Raw genomic sequence first — 18,002 nt, 5'->3', positions numbered from 1 at the left:
CCAGCCTGGCCCGGCCAGCCTCTGCGGGGGCACTCAGGACGAGAGGCAGCCGGGGCACAGGTACCCGGCACTGCCGTCTGAAATGGGAAGTTTTATGCTTGGATCTACGGAGTCAAAGACAGATCTATCTACTAGCAGGAGTTGAGTATTGCCTAGTATAATGAGGGTTGGAGATAAAGTTATGTGGCCAAATTAAAGATTAAGGAATCTGGGTATAATTTTCAGTTCATGATGGACATCTGAATGTTATCACAAACTTCGTATGACCCAGCGTTACGACATAAATGGCAGATTAATATACACATAAATGAGCTTCCATGCACCATCTTTTTGCACTGTGCAATGTCAGAGCACCAATTTCCAAAGACGATACAGAACCCCCCGAATGTTATGCCAGCAGAGAGATCTTGGCACTTTAAGCAAGTACTAAAAGCTTAAAAAAAAAAAAAAACCCACAGTCCCATGGATCAAATAGATTAGGTAGCAGAGAGCTTAAATCCAAGAGACAGTTCTTTGCAGGTTTGTATTGCAGATCTCGGGAACAGCAACAGATGTTAAGTGTTAAAACGTCAGGTTTCCGCTCCTAGTTGAGGATCCCGCAATACCCTTGATTTCTTGCTCGTCACAGGGCACGGTGGCAAGCAGGGAGGTCACAGCGTTCCCATTACGGTGCTAGAAGCGGTTAAGCAAACGTCACTGGCCTCCCGAACAGGCCAGGCCCCAGCTAAGCATGCTGCATGTTTTGGGAGCACGTCATTCCCCTGCTGCCCTGGCGTCCCTGCCGGCTGCCTTGCTGCGCAGGCTTTTGGGGAAGCAGATCCAGCACAGCAAGACCCCAAATACCAACCCTAAGTAACACAGGGGCCAGCAGCCGTGCTCCCCAAACTGCATCACTGGCCTCCTGCTGCTGGGCTCAGCTGAGACCAGACCGGCAAGCTTAGCGTCGCCCAGCTTAAGCCAAAACCAAGAAGGGCAATTTAGACAAACTGTGTTTGAAGAGTTAACCGCAGCTCCCCACCCCTTTCTTTTGAACAGGGTGGTTGTCATCCAAGTCACTCGCAATCCTCCATTAAAGTATTCCAAAAGGGTATTACTTCTTTCCCAGATTCCCTTTTTGCACAGAAAATTGCGATGTTCATTATTATTTCCAAAACGGGGCAAAAGTCTCCTCCTCTTTGGGGGCTTAGTTCTTCGATCCCCCCCTTCCTCCCCATCACCTCTTTTCATGACATATCTGTTACCAATGGTGAAAATATACAGACAAGAGGATGGAAAAAAAAGAAAAAAAAAAGAGTCTAAAGGAAAAAGATCAAGCGAAGTTCTCCAGGGAAAATTCCCCTCCCAATAAGGTCAGAACAGACACTTTGGACCTTCTTTACCCGTTCTTCTGGTCACGGCTGCCTACGAGCCGTGCAGAACTTGTGTTTCTCCTCCTGTGACACAGCATCGCAGCCCTCTCCTTCCTCGCTCCTCCTGCTCATTTGACACCAAACATCCATCTGTCCCACCGCAGCCTGTCTTTGCGGAGCTCTCTGCCACAGGTGACTCCGAATGGCCTCCCCTCTTCCACCCCACCAACTCCTGAGCCAACGTTCAGGTCTTAAGAGAAAACCTTTTCCTACTTCCGTGCCTGCTTCTCTCCGAAGATGCTCCATAGGAGCTCCATAACCAGCCATGTTAGGAGAAAAGTGTGTTGCAGCCTACCTTGACCACAGTTAAGGGCAGGCATTTGGTGGGAGAGGTGAAGTGCTGGCTCTTCCTCAGCCCCCTGCAGATGCCCCAGGACGATGCGCGCTACCCCGAACCGAGCACCGAGAAGGCCCGGGCACACTGATGTGGGGCTGGTGAACAACAGCCCATAATAAGCACGGAGGAACACCCAGAACCGGGACGACCATTCTTTGCACAGGCGCCGCATGCGACCCCCTCACAATACGTTGTTCTCCCGCGGGGCACCGACCCGGGGCACTCGGTGGAGCCAGCTCTCCCCACCCCACCTTGTTTCTTCACACAATACGTGTTGGTTTTGCCTTGTTTCACGCTTTGTCCAGACGCTTAGTTCAGACCCTAGTCACGCTTTGCAGATGATTGCAGCACCTAGGCTTCTGGGTGCAGACATATTCCCCAGGTCTGGCTGTAAATGTGGAGGAAAAAATTGCCTGCCTGCCATGACTTATAGGCGTAGCTTAGCTAACGAATGCTCTGGGGAGAGAAACCAGCCTAGTCTCAGGTGACTCAACTGAGAGCGGGCAGAGCCCAGGCAGCCTGGAAGGAAGGAGCAGGACTGATCCAAGCCCTCTCAGGGAAAAACCACACAAGTCCAGGTGGGATAAGGAAAGGAATACACACAAGGGAGGAAGGAAAGCACTGGAGGACAGCATTTCACCTCCTTCCTCATCTCCCTCCAGAGTTTTGGCCATGTAACATCCATGTAACTTAACACCATCTTCTTTCTCCTGAAGGAGAGATCTCCTCCTGCTTCTCAGATGACTCTGCCTCTAAGCATTTAAAGTAGCTTTCGGGCTCTTCAGTTTTCTGTCTGGCAGCCCTGGAAAGGTACAGCTGAGAATATAGACCTAGGAGATAACAGTTGCATGCAAAGACCAGAGGGAAAGTTGTATTCTCAGCCCACTCACTCACTCCTGTGCTTTTTGTGGGGCTTCAGGGCTGGGAGGATTTCACATACCGCCTGCTTTCACCAAGAGCGGCGAGGTGTTATAAGCGCTCCCTTTCAAGGACCTAGAAGCACAGCCTTCCCCTTAGCGCCCAACTAGGGCCTGCCGAGCATCTCCCAGGAGCTCAGGGTCCCACCGGGACCCTCACGGCCAGATTTTCCCAGTTGCACACGTGGAACCCCTGAAAAACCTGGGCAACCACTCATCTGCCCATGGCACCAGCCCTCTGCAGCTTTATGAGGGCTAACGAAGCAGCAGCCTCTCCATCGTGTTGTCCCACACGTGCCCTGTCCCGAGCCGGCTCCGTCAACATCAGCTCCTCCCTCGCTGAGTGGGGTGGGAACTTGTTTTTCTAGTACAGCAAACCAGTCGCTCACTGTGCTGGTGAGGCCTGCACACGCTCTCAGAGGGCTCCCGAGGACCTGATTTTGAGCAGTCGCTGAAGGTATGATTTTTAAGTTGCCCATTGTCAAGTTAGGCACCCAGGAGGAACTAGGAACGGGATCCTCTCGGTTTCATGGGGAAATACAATAACATCCCCAGCCTGGGCTGCCTCCAGGATGCCGGTGCTGTCATTTCTGGTCTAGCAGAGTAACGAACCTCTTCCCGGAGTTACCCGTCACAAGGCTGCAGTGCTTCTGGACCAGGGCTTGGGAAAAGCAAAGGGCGAGATGACGGCATTTTTTTCCTGACAGAGATGCAAATATACATGGAAGGAGCGCAGGGTCTGCTGCAGGGTGTCATCCGCAAGACAAGACAACAAGGAACAGCCCGATTTAGATGATGGGCACTAGCTGGGATTTGGGAGATTTGTGTGCAAGTGTCAGGCCTTTCCCACCCCCCTTGGGCGACCATGGAGAAGTCGCTCACCTTAGCGCAGTCCGGCTAACTTATTTAGCAATGCTGGAGCAGTGGCTGTCTTCCACAACACATTTTATGCCAGACCTGCTATGCGGGGAAGCCGATTTTAACTGAGGCCTATGAATGCTGTGCCAGGCACAATGATTAAAGAGATGTTCTACTTCACTGCTCGCCCTTCTTTAAACGTCTGCCTTCCTGACCAGCCTGCTGCTGAAATCAGTTGCAGATTCCTAAGAGTAAGTCCTCTAGGATGAAGGACAGCCAGATAACAAGTCTGTTTGAAAACATGAGTGTCCACTGCCCACACAGAAGCACAGTGATGTTAACCTTAGGAGGCTTTTCTTGGGGGGGGAAAAAATCCACACCACAGTTCAGTGTATACTCAAGCTATGCACCAGCCGGCGCAGAAAGGAGCTTCAGTCTCAGCAGGTTGTGTAGGAAGGTGCTAGCCCATTTCCTCACTGTTGGGCTCTTGTTTTTCCCTTGCTCTGCTCACACCCTTGCCAGAAAGCAGGCAAGGCTCTTCTGCCTTCAGGATATTTCCAGAGGAGGGTATGCAATGCTGCAGTGTCCTTGGCTCACAGCAGCTCGAAAGCACCCCCATCCTGATGGGAGCATCAGAAAGCCCATTCCGAACCAGAAGAAAGGTACCGTTCTCCCCACTGATGGGATGGTACTCTCTGCTCAGTTATCATCCCCCTTTCTAAAGGCAAAAGATCCAAAGCTTCCACCTCCCTGTTGCTGCGCAAGCTGAGTGCACTCACAAGGATCCCAGGCACATGAAGCTGTGGACAGATGTCCATATCGATGGCTTATATCTGCTGGATGATCACAGAATCATTGGGGCCACTTCTATCTAATCAGTAAAGTCTGGCTATATTCCTTGACTGGAGATTTTGGGGCTCTACTAAGCCTAGTATTGTAAGCAGGCTCGGATTCACAAGGACATCCTTACACATGTTCCCCAGCAGATGGGGAGCGGATATTGTAAGGTCCCATCCTAGGAAGAAGCTTCAGGTATGTGGTTCTGCATTGCAGAATCAGGGCTAACAGACACAATAATGTATGTAATTGCCTGTTCTACTAAGGGCTCTTTTACCTTCATAACAAGCTCTCCCTTAGAGCTACACTGCAGAGGAACTCCCCTTGATGTCCTGATACCGCACTTCAGTCCGTCTGTAGCTCTCAGAGTTTTTCTGGCGTTAGTCTAAAGACAACATCTTGTTGCAGGTTAGTAATAAGTTAAGTTTCTTGGCCAGTTTTAAAGGCTCCTCTTAGGCTTTTTTTTTTTAATTATTAAAGGAAGCAAATTATCGGGAAGTGTTTTTTTTAGATTGAATGTGCAAGGTCTCACCCACACAAGGATATTTCTGCCAGTCACCTCCCTTTCACTGTTATTGCTTCATCTCCAGCAGCGATTGCTGGTGATACGTTAACCAGTGTCCCCAGCAGCCTGAGATCCTGCACCAAGGCTGCAGTTAATACAGTCAGTGCTAAGAAATCACAGAAGAAAACACCTGGTACAGACAAGTTGTTCCGAGGTGAAAGGATCATGTATACTCAGAGCTTTTGTCCAGGAAGTTTGCATAAACCAGTTCCTGCTTTAAAACTTGCTTTGGGTTGCAGAAGCCAGCAGCAATTTCTTGAAACAGCTCTTACCCAAAGCCAGGCACTGTTTCATGGGCACTCTTGTTTGCTAGAGGTGGGTAAAGTGTTTGCTCCCCTGGGAAGATTAGTGTCTTAATCTCATCTTAAGCAATCAAAAAGGAACCAGCTACCATTCCCTACCAGGGCTCTATTGTGAAAGGGTCTAAAGGGGTGAGGGCAAGGAGTGCTCCTACGCGAGCACCTTGTCCCTTCTCCTTTCCAGCTCTCTGGGCTGGTTTCCGTCCTCTCCCAAAAAACAGGAGAGGGGATCCTCTCCCGGGATCTTAGTCTAATGAAGACTGGAAGCATCCTTTCCTCCAGTCCTCATTTCATGCCGTGCCATGGTCACGGCTCCCCAGGCCTTTTGCTGCCTGGACAGCTCTGCAAATCTAAGCAGCGACTTACTGCAGGCGCAGCTGATGCTATGGGAAGGAAGACACCAAAAACCAAAATCTTTTTGTCTGATGCAGCTGCCTGCTGAGCCAACAGTTGCACAACTACTGGCCTGCACGTTTCCCATCAGCACCGCAAGCAAGACAAACAGGCTAGCGACCTCCCAGCTGCCAAAGTTGTCACGGCACCCTGGCCAGCTGGGGGCTGATCCCATAATTTCACAAAGAGGTTTTCCTCTTGGGAATCAAACCTGACAAACCAAATCCAGTGAACCAGAGAGACCTGACCCTTCATAGTACAATACTGTGGTTGCTTAGAAGAGCAGTATAAGGCTCAGGGAAACGGAACGAGGTTGATCAGAGGTCTGGCACAGCTTCTGCCAAAGGAAAAAAACAAATGAGCTAGGACTCCTCACCCTGGGAAAGGGCTGATGGATACGAGAGAGGTCTGTGAACATCAGGAGTGCCTAGGGAAGGTGCACACAGAGAATGATTGGCTGCTTTTGGGGGCTTTTTTTTGTTTGGGTTTTTTGTTTCTCCAGTTCAAGATCTAGAGAACAAGTTAAACCAGCATGGGAGAACTCAGCTGAATTAAAGGAGGTAGTTTTTACTGTTAAGCTGTGAAACTCCTTGCCATAGGGCGCTGCGGAAGCTAGAATTTGACGCAGCTTGAGAAGGCAATTGAACACATTAATGGAAATTAAACAAACAAAGGAAAAAAACCCACTCTGGCTTATTAAAAGCAAGGAAGGCCCTCACCGCATACCACAGGAGGCTGAGGAACATCTGGGGAAAGGAATTGCTGGGTGGTTACTCCAGTCTTGCACTTTTCCAGAGCATCTGCTGTCAGGCACTGCCAGAAGGCAACAAGCACAAGTGCAAGTGACTGTAGGAGGCAGCACTTGCAAAGCAGTGCAACGCAGAGGTCAGTGAAGCAGGCGGAAAGAAAAAAAGCAGCTTGCTGGGAAATCACAGGTCCATCACATTTCCTGTGGTCTTTCATCTTAAAGAACCATAAGCTGCTAGCTGCTTTGTGAGTTGTTCTGGACAAAAGCAACGAAACCCAGCAGATTGACTCTGTTCTTATCATTGCCACACAGACAGGAATCTGTGATAATGCGGTACTGACCCTGTGAACGCAAGCGCATGTAAATAAAAACCTCACAAGTCCCCAGGAAGGCAACATGACTAATTTTGCACTTTTAGGTCACATTTTCAGTTTGTATATGCCTGCAATATAGACCTGTCCCTTGCCAATGCAGCAAGGCAATACTAGCAATGCTGATCCCTTCCTCCTGTCTCTTACAGGGGAAGAAGCTATGATACAGAAGAACTCCACCGTGACAGACTTGTACAACTTATGGCTGTCCTTTGCCAATGCCTGCAAGTATGGGATCTTGGCATTAGCCATCCTCTTGCTCCTGGTGGCTCTGACAATCCTAGCCTGCCAGATGCGTCAGCTCCAGAAACACAACAGAACTGGAAAAAGTAAGTATTGGGCAACAACATCCAGCAACCCCCAGGAGCCTGCGTTTCCACCACCCTTTGCTTTCAGCAAGGGACTCCCACCCTGGAGGAAACACAAGGGCAGAGTACAACTGCACTAATACCAATGTCCTCGGCCTTTATGCTTCCAAGCATAGGCATTGTGGTCACAGTCACACTCTGGCAAGCTGCAGGTCCAAGGTGCCCTGAGCTGAGGCCAGTAAGGGAGCAGTTTCCTCCTGCCAAAATTAAGTTGGCCATGTGTGCAAGACAAGAGGTGGGAAGCTGGGGCAGGCGAACCTCTCCTGGTTGTTTCCTGTACTTTGGGCCTTGTTTCTTCCCCTTACGGGAGCCTACAGGCACACTATGCATGTACAGTTGTTGCACCCTCGCTTTGCCAGGGACAACACTCCAGGCAGCTGCCTCTTCACCAGTCTAGAAGTGTCAGCATGGTTTCCTCCCTCCTCTCAAGCCCATCGCTTATCTAATGCCCCAAGTGATTCTGGGCTCACTGATGCTTCCTCACTATCAGGTTCCAACTTTCCCCGGCCTCCTGCTACCTGGCCTCAGTAATCCTACTCTGCTCAGATGCTTTTTGCTAAAGGGGGGGGGGAGAAAAAAAAAAAAAGAGACAAAACTAAAAAAAACCCCACAACACACACCTCTCTCCCACTGCTTCTGCTTCCTCCTCCCTTCTCAGCTGTGTAAGTGCACAGACTGTGTTACTGAAGGCGGCTGACCCCATTTCCCTTGCCCGGAAGCAGCAGGCCTAAGTGCCATCTGAGCACAGCTTGCTAGACTGCTCGGAGCTACGTTCTTATTGTAAGCACACTGCAAGGCCGTCCGCAAGGGATTCTGCGCCAGCAGAAGACACCAGGCAGTTGGCGTCACACCCACGCTATGGCAGCATTAACACTGCAGCAGATCCCACTAGCAAAGCCGTGCTGGTTACACCACCACCCCTGCAGGAAGAGAGGCAGAGTGAGGCCTTAGGGTCCACTGTCCTCCTACCCATGCCCCAGGTTTCCACGGAGGAAAGTCCACCCACCACTCTGGTTTTTGGGGTGCCCCATCTAAAGGCTCTGCTTTCCAGAGACAGGAGCCTCAGGATTTTTTTTAAACTCAACTCTCCAAAGGCTTTTCAAAACTAACAAAGAAAAATCTCATTGCAAGACTTTCAGCCTCCAGACTTCATCCTCGCCAAGCTAGAGCGCTTATTCAGCTTTTCTTTATTCCCACAGAGAAGAAACACCACAGTGAAGGCTGTGTTAGGGCAAAGGCAGAGAAGGGCACCTGGGGAGAGAAAACGCCACCTTTTCTCCTTGACATCACCAAGCGGAACAACGCAGGTATCAAGGCAAGTACACTGGCACTCGGGCAAAGTCACAAGTCATCCTCATTTTCAGAAACCCTGTGGGATCAGGAGATGAACTGACTGACAGCTTCTTACCAGTTAAAAAACAAGACACAAAACCCAAGGAGTCCTTGTGGCAAGGAAACAGCACCCAAAAGGGCAGAGGAAGAAGCAAAAGCTCTTCCACTTGCACAGGGTCTCCTCATTACAGTCCACGTGCACCAGGACCACACATCCACTCAGCCTCATTTCCCCAGCAGGACTAGACAGTCACAAAGATACAAAAACACCAACACATCAGGTCACCAGCCAGCCCCGTTGCATTGGTTTTACATTTATTGTGGCCTACCCACAGCACAAGCTCGCTCAGGTAATACACTCCAGCGTACCTCCGCCTCCCAGAGCATACTAGAAGTACCCTACATAAATTTTGGATGACAAATTCAGGTTTAGACCTCTCATAAATAGGGCTGCTAGCAGATGCTGCAGCTGTTCAGGCTGCAAGCAAACCACAGCAGTCAAACATCACATTATGTGGTAGAGGAAGCCCCTCCACACCTATTTTTGGGTAAATTTGGGACTACTACAGAGCTTATGGAAATCTGCTGCTAAGGGAAGTAAAAAAATTGGCAGTGCAGGAAAACTGGCAGAGGGAAAACTGTTGGGGGGAAAAAAAAAAGAAGCTTTCTCCAGTTTGATCAGAAGTTTGATTTCTACTTGCTCTTCCTCTATCTAGCTCTTAAATCCTTACCTAAGGAGCAGCAGTGGTTTGCACCTAGCTTTTCCATCCCTTCTCCCTCCTCCATGGCTGGAGAGGTCCAGTTTCTTCTCTACTTCCAGACTGCTTCTCCACTTACCAGAGTGGATGTGGTTTCCAGTAAAATGAATTCCTCAAGTTCCTGGTGAGCTTCCTGCAGCTGGCCAGGCCTCACTGCAAGAGCCAGAAACAGAGCAACAGCAAAGCACAAACAGCTCCTCCACACAGACCCACAGCAGGAGGTGCAAGAACCTACTCAGCAACAGGAGAGAGGAATCAGCACTAAAATACCACCAGCAGCTGCTGAGTACAAATGGCTATTAAAGGGTTGCAGCTGCTCATCTCTGACTGATTAAAAGAAGAGCCAACACCAGAAAGAAAAGCATGGTGAGAGGAGAAAAAAGCTAAAAGAGAGGTCGTCGTGCATGACCAGGAGCATGAAAGCGGCTGCTTTGGTGTGCTTGCTCTCGCTGTTGCAGCATGGCTGTCAGAGTCCAGTGTGCTCATTTTCAGAGAAAATAAGAGCAAAACCATTTTCAAGTTAGCAGAGATGCCTTGATTTATGTCAGGTGAAGGTCTGACCCCAGTAACACACACCACTAGCCTCACCACCTTGTCAAACACCGGGTGCTTGCAGAGGGTTGTTATCTGCGTATGGGAGCAGCGAGGGCAGGCGGCTCCGCAAGGGCAGCAGGCCGGGAGCCGCGGGTGATGGGCAGGCAGGCAGGGCTGTGCCCTCACTGATGAGGGTGCAGACCCCCAGTGCCTGAGCAAGACAGGCAGAGTGGGTCAGGTAGCAGTAACCAGGGCCAGCCGGCGGTGCAGACCGCCACGCAAGTCCAGAGCGAGGAGGCAGGTCCGAAGTCGAGCCAGGAAGCCGAGTCCGTGGGTCAGGATCTGGATCAATGGGAACATGGCCAGACGTGGGCCTGGCTGCAGCGCAACTCAGGCAGGGACCAAGGGCAAGAGCAGGAGATTAAATGCAGCTCCTAAGTGAGGCAGGGGGAGCCCTGCTGAGGCTCCTTCCACCTCCTTCCTCACAATAGTCTGAACAAATATTAGACACCTGCGCTATATCCCCCTGGCATAAATGCACCTTCATCTGTTTGTCCTGTAGGAGGAAAGGAAGGGACGTTCAAGCCTACTGGACTGTAAAAGACCCTCTCTCTCTCTTCCTCCTGTCCTTGTTTGCCTTAGATCCAGAAGTTACGAGCTGAGCTGGACAAGCCAAGTGCCTGCCTTCCCTTCTCCCCCACCAGGACGGAGAACCTGAACGGTGCGAACAGTGATTTGGATTTCCTGCACAGCTCCCGGGGCAAACTGAAGTCTTCTCTCCTCTACTGCAGAGAGCAACGTGAGCTGCTTTTGACAGGCCTGGAGGCCAGGGATCTGCCTAGCCAAGGCCGCGCCAAGTCTTCTGTCTGTATCCGACTGCTGAGGCAGGTCCCGTCCCACATCCCTGGGCTCCAGTGCATGGTCCATGAGTGGCAAAGCCAGGTGGTGAAGAACTGCAGCAGGCCAGCCTTTGGGGACAAGTTTGTCTGCTCCCTGCGGGACACCGAGGTGGAGAAGAGCACTCTGAAGCTGGAGGTGGGATGGGGCTGGCTCATGCCTGAGTTATCTCTGTGGTGTGCTAGTTCAATTAGTAGACATGGAGAACGGTGCCTTGACCACAGGCGAGGTGTGTGATGGGAGGCTCCCTCCATGCTGGCCTCTTCAGAGGTCTCCCTCTTTTACCCTTCCAAAGAAAGCAGAGTGGATTAGTAGCTCTCTAAACTCATTCACCAGGTCCTCTCAGAGTGCAGCCAGCAGAGATGTTGGCCTTTCAGCAACACGAATAAGACCACGATAGCCAATTACATGAGTCACCAGCAGCCAGAAAGCCTGGAGCTCCTGAGATGTTTTGGCTTTCAAAGGGGTGCCCTAATAATTTCTTGGACATTTTATTCCTGGGATCTGCAGTATTTACATAGAGGTGATTTAATTTCCCTGAGGCACCAGATGGTGCCTCTGGCTCTGTGTCTCCCTTCCATTGACACAGGCTTTTCCTGCGCAAATCCACTTGGATGCATGGACCTGCAGCAGATACGGCACAGAGACTGCGGCCTGGGGTAAATGCATGGCACTGCAGGGAACGGGCTGCCTCTCCGAGGAGAGCTGAGGGATAGCACGTGGTGTGGGGAGAGCAGGGCTAGCTCTGATGGAGATGACATGATGAGCAGCCTATTATGCCTAATTCTTACTGCGGCTCGACTGGTTCCGAGTTGCCCTGTTCGGAGATAGTTCGGGTCTGCCTATATTACAGTGCAGATGTACCGCTGAATGCCCAGGGGTATTAAACATACCTCATACCTTGGCAGCAGCTAGCTGCGAGACTTCCTACAGACTGGGACATCTTTGAAAGCTGTGCTGAGGGGACAGGAGCAAAGCCATTACTGGTGAAATCCACAGTGGACAGGTCATTTCCCAGCCAGTCGCCTCCCTGCAAATAATCTGCAGATGTCATAAGCCAGCAGGGAGAAAGGGCACGAAGCTGAAGTCCCTGTGGTTCGTACCCTTGGCCATGCTGTAATGCTGAGCCTGAGAGCTCTGCTGGCAGCAGAGAGAAGTGGGTCACCCAGAAATCTAGAGCTGCGCTAACAGGAGTGAACAGACAAACCAGTACTGCAGAGTTGGTGCAGACGCACATGGTGCGAGGCATTAGCTAGAGACGTAAACAGCCAGGGACAGACAGATTTCCACGGGAGTCATGTAATCCTTTAATGGCCTCCGCCAGGTTTTGCTCCCTCCCTGGAGCAGCCAGCAATTGCCATTTCAAAAGATGTCACTGGACTAGATGGATTGTACATCTGAACCCGAATGGTGATTCCCGCGTGTTGCTAAACTTCTCATGACCCTTGACAAATGTCCAGTAACACACTACTTCAAAGTTTCTCTGATTTGGCAGTTAGTTTTCCTATCTCGGTTTGTTTACTCTTCATTCACTTTTTGTACGGCACCTTCACCAGCAAGAGCACTTGGCAAGTTTATCAAAGGAAACCGCCGCAGCAAAGCAGCAGGATGACATGGGTAGCTGCAACGGCAGGGCAAGAGCACAGTACACGGAGGAGAGATGTGCACACAGAGCAAGAGGTGGAAGGAGAAATGGAGATGGAGCTAAGAGAGAAAACACAGGGGAGCAAGAGCCATAAGCTGTTGAAGTGGTTTCATGCTGCTCTCTTAAAGACTCCAGCCAGATTCACACATTGACATTGAGTTATAGGATCCAAGTGTGAAGGACTGACGGCAATAATTCTCTCCCCTGTCAGGAAGCAGTTTTAAAAGGCTTCATTTCAAAATTAAAACATGCCTGCATACAACATGTGCACACAGCGATGGCCACACACCATGACCATACTCCCAAGACTGGCGGCACGCAACAAAGCCCGGGAGCTCAGAACAGATGTGCAGAAAAGCTGCATGCTAGAGAGCAAAATGGGGGAGAAACAACTGCGGGGGGGACGTGGAGAGGAGACTGAAGCCATGTGTGAGCACCCACAGTAAAAGCCCAAAGCTGTCACGAAACAAGTGTGGGCAGCTGCTGAAGGGCATGCCCTTGTGCAAGGGCCCACCTGCTCCTCAGGCCATCGCTGGGAGGGATGCAGACCTTGTACGGAGGTAGGGATCAGAGGTGGTGTGGCCTTCGCACAGCCTGTCCAAGCTGGGCTGAGAAAGGAGACTGGGTGAGATAACACTACTTAATATTCAGTTAGGCAAATATCAGAGAGCGGTAAGGGGTAAGCAGAGATGAAAGAGTGGCAGAAAAGTTGCTTCAGGTGATACCACCAAAAAAAAAGCATCCAAACTCCACTTCTTAGCATAAGCCTCCTTTGCTACCATGGCATCCCAATCCTGACTCTTGAAAGCCTAGTGACCACTAATGAGAATGGAAATGCATGGAAATGGGCCTTAGAGCAGGAGCTCCCCTTGGAGGAGGTTCAGCTGTGGTCCATGTGGATGCACCTGTGACACAGCTCCATCCCGCAGCTCTCCCTCTGTGGACATGCTGGTTTCCTCTCTTCCACAGGTTCAACGCTTCGACAAATACTCCAGAAATGCTGTGCTGGGGGAAGTCAGAGTTGCCCTGAGAGACCTAAAGGCTTCCCAAAGCCTGCTTTTATGTGAAGATCTGCAGAAGAGTACAAAGGCAGTGACTCTATTACATTGGCCTTAACCAGTGTGTCCAAATAGTGGCTGGGAGGGATGTTAGAATATGGATGTTAATACAACCATCTCAGTTTTATTAATGAAAAATTCCTGCCCTGCATCCTTGGGGACCATCTGTGAACCTGGATGAATTTAATTTCACACCTATCTTTCATAGATAGGCAACACAGCGAAGGCTACAAAGGACTGTTGCTGGCAGTTGTTAAAAAGTTAAAAAACTAAAAAAATTCAGTCTCAAGAATGCTGGAAAGCCAGGTATGGCCAGAACGCTGTAACGGTCCTGCAGTCTCTGTCGCTGAGGCACCAGGGCCCTGACGAGCTGCAGAAAGGTTGAGATGAGCCCTTGGTGGCTGTAGAGGCTGCTGTGCCAGACATCCGCTCACTGCGTGCCCGCCCCTGTGCCTTTCGCAGGATGTTGTGGGAGAAGTGCTCGTGTCCCTGAAGTGCCTTCCCATCTCCCAGAGGATAGAAGTCGGGCTGCTCAAGGCAAAAACTGCACCCCCTTGCAGCACTGCAAATAAGAGTAAGGGTTTTATTTCCCCTGCTGCTCCACTCTCTACTCTGCTGGCTACTACTTTTATCCCAGCTATACAGAGGGATGGGGAGGTCTTTGAGAGAAAAGGCATTTTTGTGCTCGTAACTCCCCCAGCACTGGCAGAAAAGTGCTACCGAATCAAACCACAAGTCCAGCTGGCCCAGTGCCCATCTCTGAGAGTAGACAAAGTCGAGAAGAGTACAGAAGCAGGGCAGGCATAAGTGAGACTTCCCCTCTGTGCTCACCCTGCCTCCAACAAGATGTGGCTCAGAGATTTCCCAAGCTGGCTTCTGTGTATTTAGAAATTCCCAATGGATTTCTCTTGCTTGCACTCATCCAGTCTCCCCTTGAATCCCTGTAAACATTTAGCATCCACAGCACCCTGTGGCAGGGAGTTTCGCAGCCAAACTACACTCCTGTGAAGAACCACCTCCTTTCGTTGGCTTTGAATGTGCCACCTCCATCGGTTGCTTGTAGTTCTTACGTGACTGTTACAACACTGAACGCTGCCGCACCGCTCTGAGGCAGCATGCAGCCCTCAGCTCTTTTCAACAAGGTGGCCATCTGATGTTAAATCCCATGAGTTTTAACATGAGAACTGCTTCCACTGACCCAGCACACTAATGAAATGCTCAGCCACTTCTCTCAGGCAGCATCTTCCCCTCCTCTTCCCTCCATCATAGGACTTGAATCCCACTTCTGCAGAGACCCAGAGACCAGACTTCAGTACAGTCCTGTTAACCCCAGTATAGAGCCAATTTGCTTTTCTTCTTGAGGATTCCCTGTGGTGGGGACAGTGTGGAGAGGCTACAGCGCACCGCTATCATCTTTCAATCTCCACTGATGAAATGGCCCTTTGAGGCCATGGACGCTTGAAAGCAGCATTAGAGATGCTCTGCATTGCAGATAAGCTGAGGAGAAGCTCCATACCTTGAGAAAGCTGAGGCAGAGATACCTTCTTCTCCCATAACCCAACATTTGATGTTGATAGCCAGCACAACCCAATCACGCTTCCAATTTTGGGTCCTTGTCTTACATGGGTTTCTCCTCTGCACCAACCAGCTAGTTGCAGGATGGGAGGGAGGGGGATGATCTGGCCATTTGCCTTCTGTAGTGCAGAGCAGGTGAGAAGATGGGCAGCCCTTTCCTTTGCCTCTCTCTGTGTCCTGCTCTCCCTCTTGTATTTCCACACACCCGTTTCCCCTTGGGACTGAAAGAAACACAGCAGATTTTGATATTCTTGAGCTTTCCTTTCCTAGGCTGAACTCTTCCCACAGCCCTAAGTGCTCAAAACATCTCTCATCTTTTCCTCTAGAGCTATAGTTTTCCATTGCACTAATTAAATGCAGGCAAAGCAATTTGCAAAGGCTCTTCTGCATTGTTTCCTTCCAAGCCTTGATGCAGGTGTTGGATTTAGCATAAGCACCCACAGGGCTAATGAGAGTAAATCCTTTCCTCCATCAAAAGCCCTGTTTCTGCTTACTTCAGAGACCCTTTCACAGCTGCAGGGACTACGCTGAAGTATATATACCCCCCTTAATAAATCATGCCCTATCAGCACAGGATGGTAAGGATTGCCTAAGTCCTACTACTTACATACCTACAAAGATGGGGTTGCCTAGGTCAGGTGGTCTGAATTCCAGCAGTACTGAAGCCAACACAAGCTTTGTTACTAACTTTGAGAAATGAGTTAACAATATTTCGCCCTAATCAACACCCAGCCCATTCCCAGCATAGCTAACTTACGCAATAATATGTCGACATTTGAAGTGTCCAGCTCTGGGACAGAGGTTGATGCCCCAGTGCTCCCCCCACATTTCATTTTTCCTCTTTCTCTTTCCCTATCACAGATGTATATGCAAGGATAGATGTTTCCTGCAGACGCCACAGACAAAAGCCCCAGAAATCCAGGCTGCGGGCCCACACATCACTCATCGTTTTCAACGAGACTTTCCTGTTCCACATGTCCGAGTCTTCAGCATGGGATTGCACAGTCCTTGTCTCCATCTATGAAGTGGACTCTGACCCCAGGTGCCTCATTGGACAGGCCACCCTGCGGAACAGCAGACCAAGCAATGCGGCTGACCACTGGGACCTCGTGATGAAGTCCGTCCAGCAGCCCGTGGCTAAATGGCATCCTCTGCTTATTTAGAGGGGAGGACTTCTGCAGCAGTTCCACGTGGTGGATCTGGTCAGATTTTCCTACACAGAGGCAAGATCAGCAGCGCTCACAGCGGGTATATCTAAAGACGGGTCATAGCCTGAAATTCTTGCTAAGACATGAATAGAAGTAATAATCTTTTAATCTCCTTTGGCTTTCCCCTACTCCTTACTGCTGCTCCTGGTAGGAAAAGGGTTCTCCATCTTTGCTGAGTCCGCTGTCATCTTTAATATAGCAGCAGGGGTTTCAGCAGAGCCTGGGGCCGGAGAATATTTATACCTACAGAAGGAGACAGTGCCTGCTCTGAAGTACTCACTGCTTTAAGTAGACAAGAGGAAAAAAGGGATGGGAAAGAAGAGGAGTCAATGCCCACATTTACAGAACACAGAGGCATGGAAATATTAATTGATTTGTCCAAGATCAAACCAGGAATGTAGCTGGGAGTTTGAATTTCTGTTGAGATCTTTTATGGCCTCTCTAGCACCTCAAAGAGCCTTCATCATTCTTTTACTACTAGCCTCACAGACTTGGCTTATTACCACATCTGAGTTTCTTATAGAAAGAGTGAAAGCAGAGGTCCCCCGGGCTCTTGGAGTGAAACTGTCTTGGTCTTGGCACCACTGTGCTTGCACAGACACAGGCTTCAGCTGATGGGATGCTAATGGGAAAGTACCACCCATCTGTATTTGGAAACGTCAGCTGAGGACTCTCATTAGCAGTACAGTCATGTCAAAAATAAACCCAGACACCTCTCCCTGCACAGTAGATACCTAAAGCGGCGCAGACCTTGTCAGTGAGCTCAGGGCCTGGCTGACACGAGGGCAATATGCATTCTTTCACCTTCGTACACCAGCGGTAGCAGGGCTTTTCATGCAGCTGGGAAGCCGCTACCTTCAGATGATTGTGGCTCACCTCTGGTAAATTTATCTATGCCCAGGGCTCCTCAGATTTAGTGTTTGATTTGGGGCTAATGACCACTTGTAAATAGGCATCTCCCTCAAGGGAAAGAGGTTGTTCCCCTGAACCTGAGAAAGCGGCTGCTGTGCTGGAGATCCAAGCACCGGGTTTGCCCCCACAAGCAGCATTACCGGGGTAACTGTGGCTGCAGGACTCTGCCCTGGCTGCAGGACTGAAAGCAGGAAACCCCTAACTGACACAAACCAGCAGTCTGTCCACTTCCCAGTGTCCTTCTGCAGCAGAGACCAGAACCAGACTAACACGGAGAAAACCTGCAGCTGGAGCACGGCGAGATCTGCCTTCCCATCCTCCTCCTCCTCGCTCCAGCTAGATCTAATGACTAAAGAGTTTCTTGCACCCTGAAGCATGGATTTTAATATTCCTGCTGACATTTTTACTGCCATTAATCCTCACAAATCTGGATATTCTTGCTGTCCATATCCATCTAGTCTCTTTCTGGATCTTGATGTATTTTTGGCCTCAGGGAATTCCTGGACATGTACACTGTATGTTATGCTGGAAAATAAATTAAAGAAAGAAAAATTTTTCACAGCTTAAAATTTCCCTTCACCTGTCATCTTGTCCTCATCAGATAAGAGACCCATTTGTCATTTCATACACTTTCAGCACGTCCTTCTGACTAATCTCCCAGCCTTTCGAGCAGCAGATTCCCTCACATAACAGCCATCCTCTCTGCCTCATCTGCAGGCTGCCGTGGGCTGGAGCTCCAATTTTCCTTTTTTTCCATAGTGACACTGCTCAAAAAAACCCTGCCCCCCTGCCCCAGCCGAAAGACACACAAGATCTCACCTTCTGAGAAATCCGTTAAGTGCGTGGATGGGTTTTGCATACAGTGCGCCCCACAAAAGGAATGACTCAGCTCGCAAAGCCTTTCGTTCGTGTGGGAAGCGAGTGAAATGAGGCCAGTACAGAAGGGGGAGGGAGGAAGTGGTTTCGGCACTGAAAAGGGCG

The 18,002-nt window shown here is 50.1% G+C and overlaps 1 protein-coding gene across 1 annotated transcript; it reads left to right on the top strand.

The window, feature by feature from the left end:
* Window positions 1-4,095: 4,095 nt before the first annotated feature.
* LOC106494852 (synaptotagmin-1-like) lies at window positions 4,096-16,064 on the top strand. The gene is made up of 7 exons (XM_067295333.1): window positions 4,096-4,183; window positions 6,884-7,063; window positions 8,302-8,417; window positions 10,369-10,761; window positions 13,789-13,900; window positions 14,027-14,110; window positions 15,763-16,064. The coding sequence occupies exons 1-7, from the start codon at window positions 4,096-4,098 to the stop codon at window positions 16,062-16,064; spliced, it is 1,275 nt and encodes a 424-aa protein (XP_067151434.1).
* Window positions 16,065-18,002: the final 1,938 nt, after the last annotated feature.

Source organism: Apteryx mantelli, chromosome 4 (assembly GCF_036417845.1).
Source record: "Apteryx mantelli isolate bAptMan1 chromosome 4, bAptMan1.hap1, whole genome shotgun sequence".
Classification (NCBI taxonomy): domain Eukaryota; kingdom Metazoa; phylum Chordata; class Aves; order Apterygiformes; family Apterygidae; genus Apteryx; species Apteryx mantelli.
Note: the sequence above shows the minus strand (reverse complement) of the source record. Positions and strands in the feature narration are given on the sequence as shown.

Excerpts from the sequence above, each read along its gene's own strand:
- LOC106494852 (XM_067295333.1), top strand. The coding sequence starts at position 4,096 with ATGCTGCAGTGTCCTTGGCTCACAGCAGCTCGAAAGCACCCCCATCCT. Across the intron at positions 4,184-6,883 it reads CATTCCGAACCAGAAGAAAG|GGGAAGAAGCTATGATACAG; the intron begins GTACCGTTCTCC and ends TGTCTCTTACAG. Across the intron at positions 14,111-15,762 it reads AGTAGACAAAGTCGAGAAGA|ATGTATATGCAAGGATAGAT; the intron begins GTACAGAAGCAG and ends TCCCTATCACAG.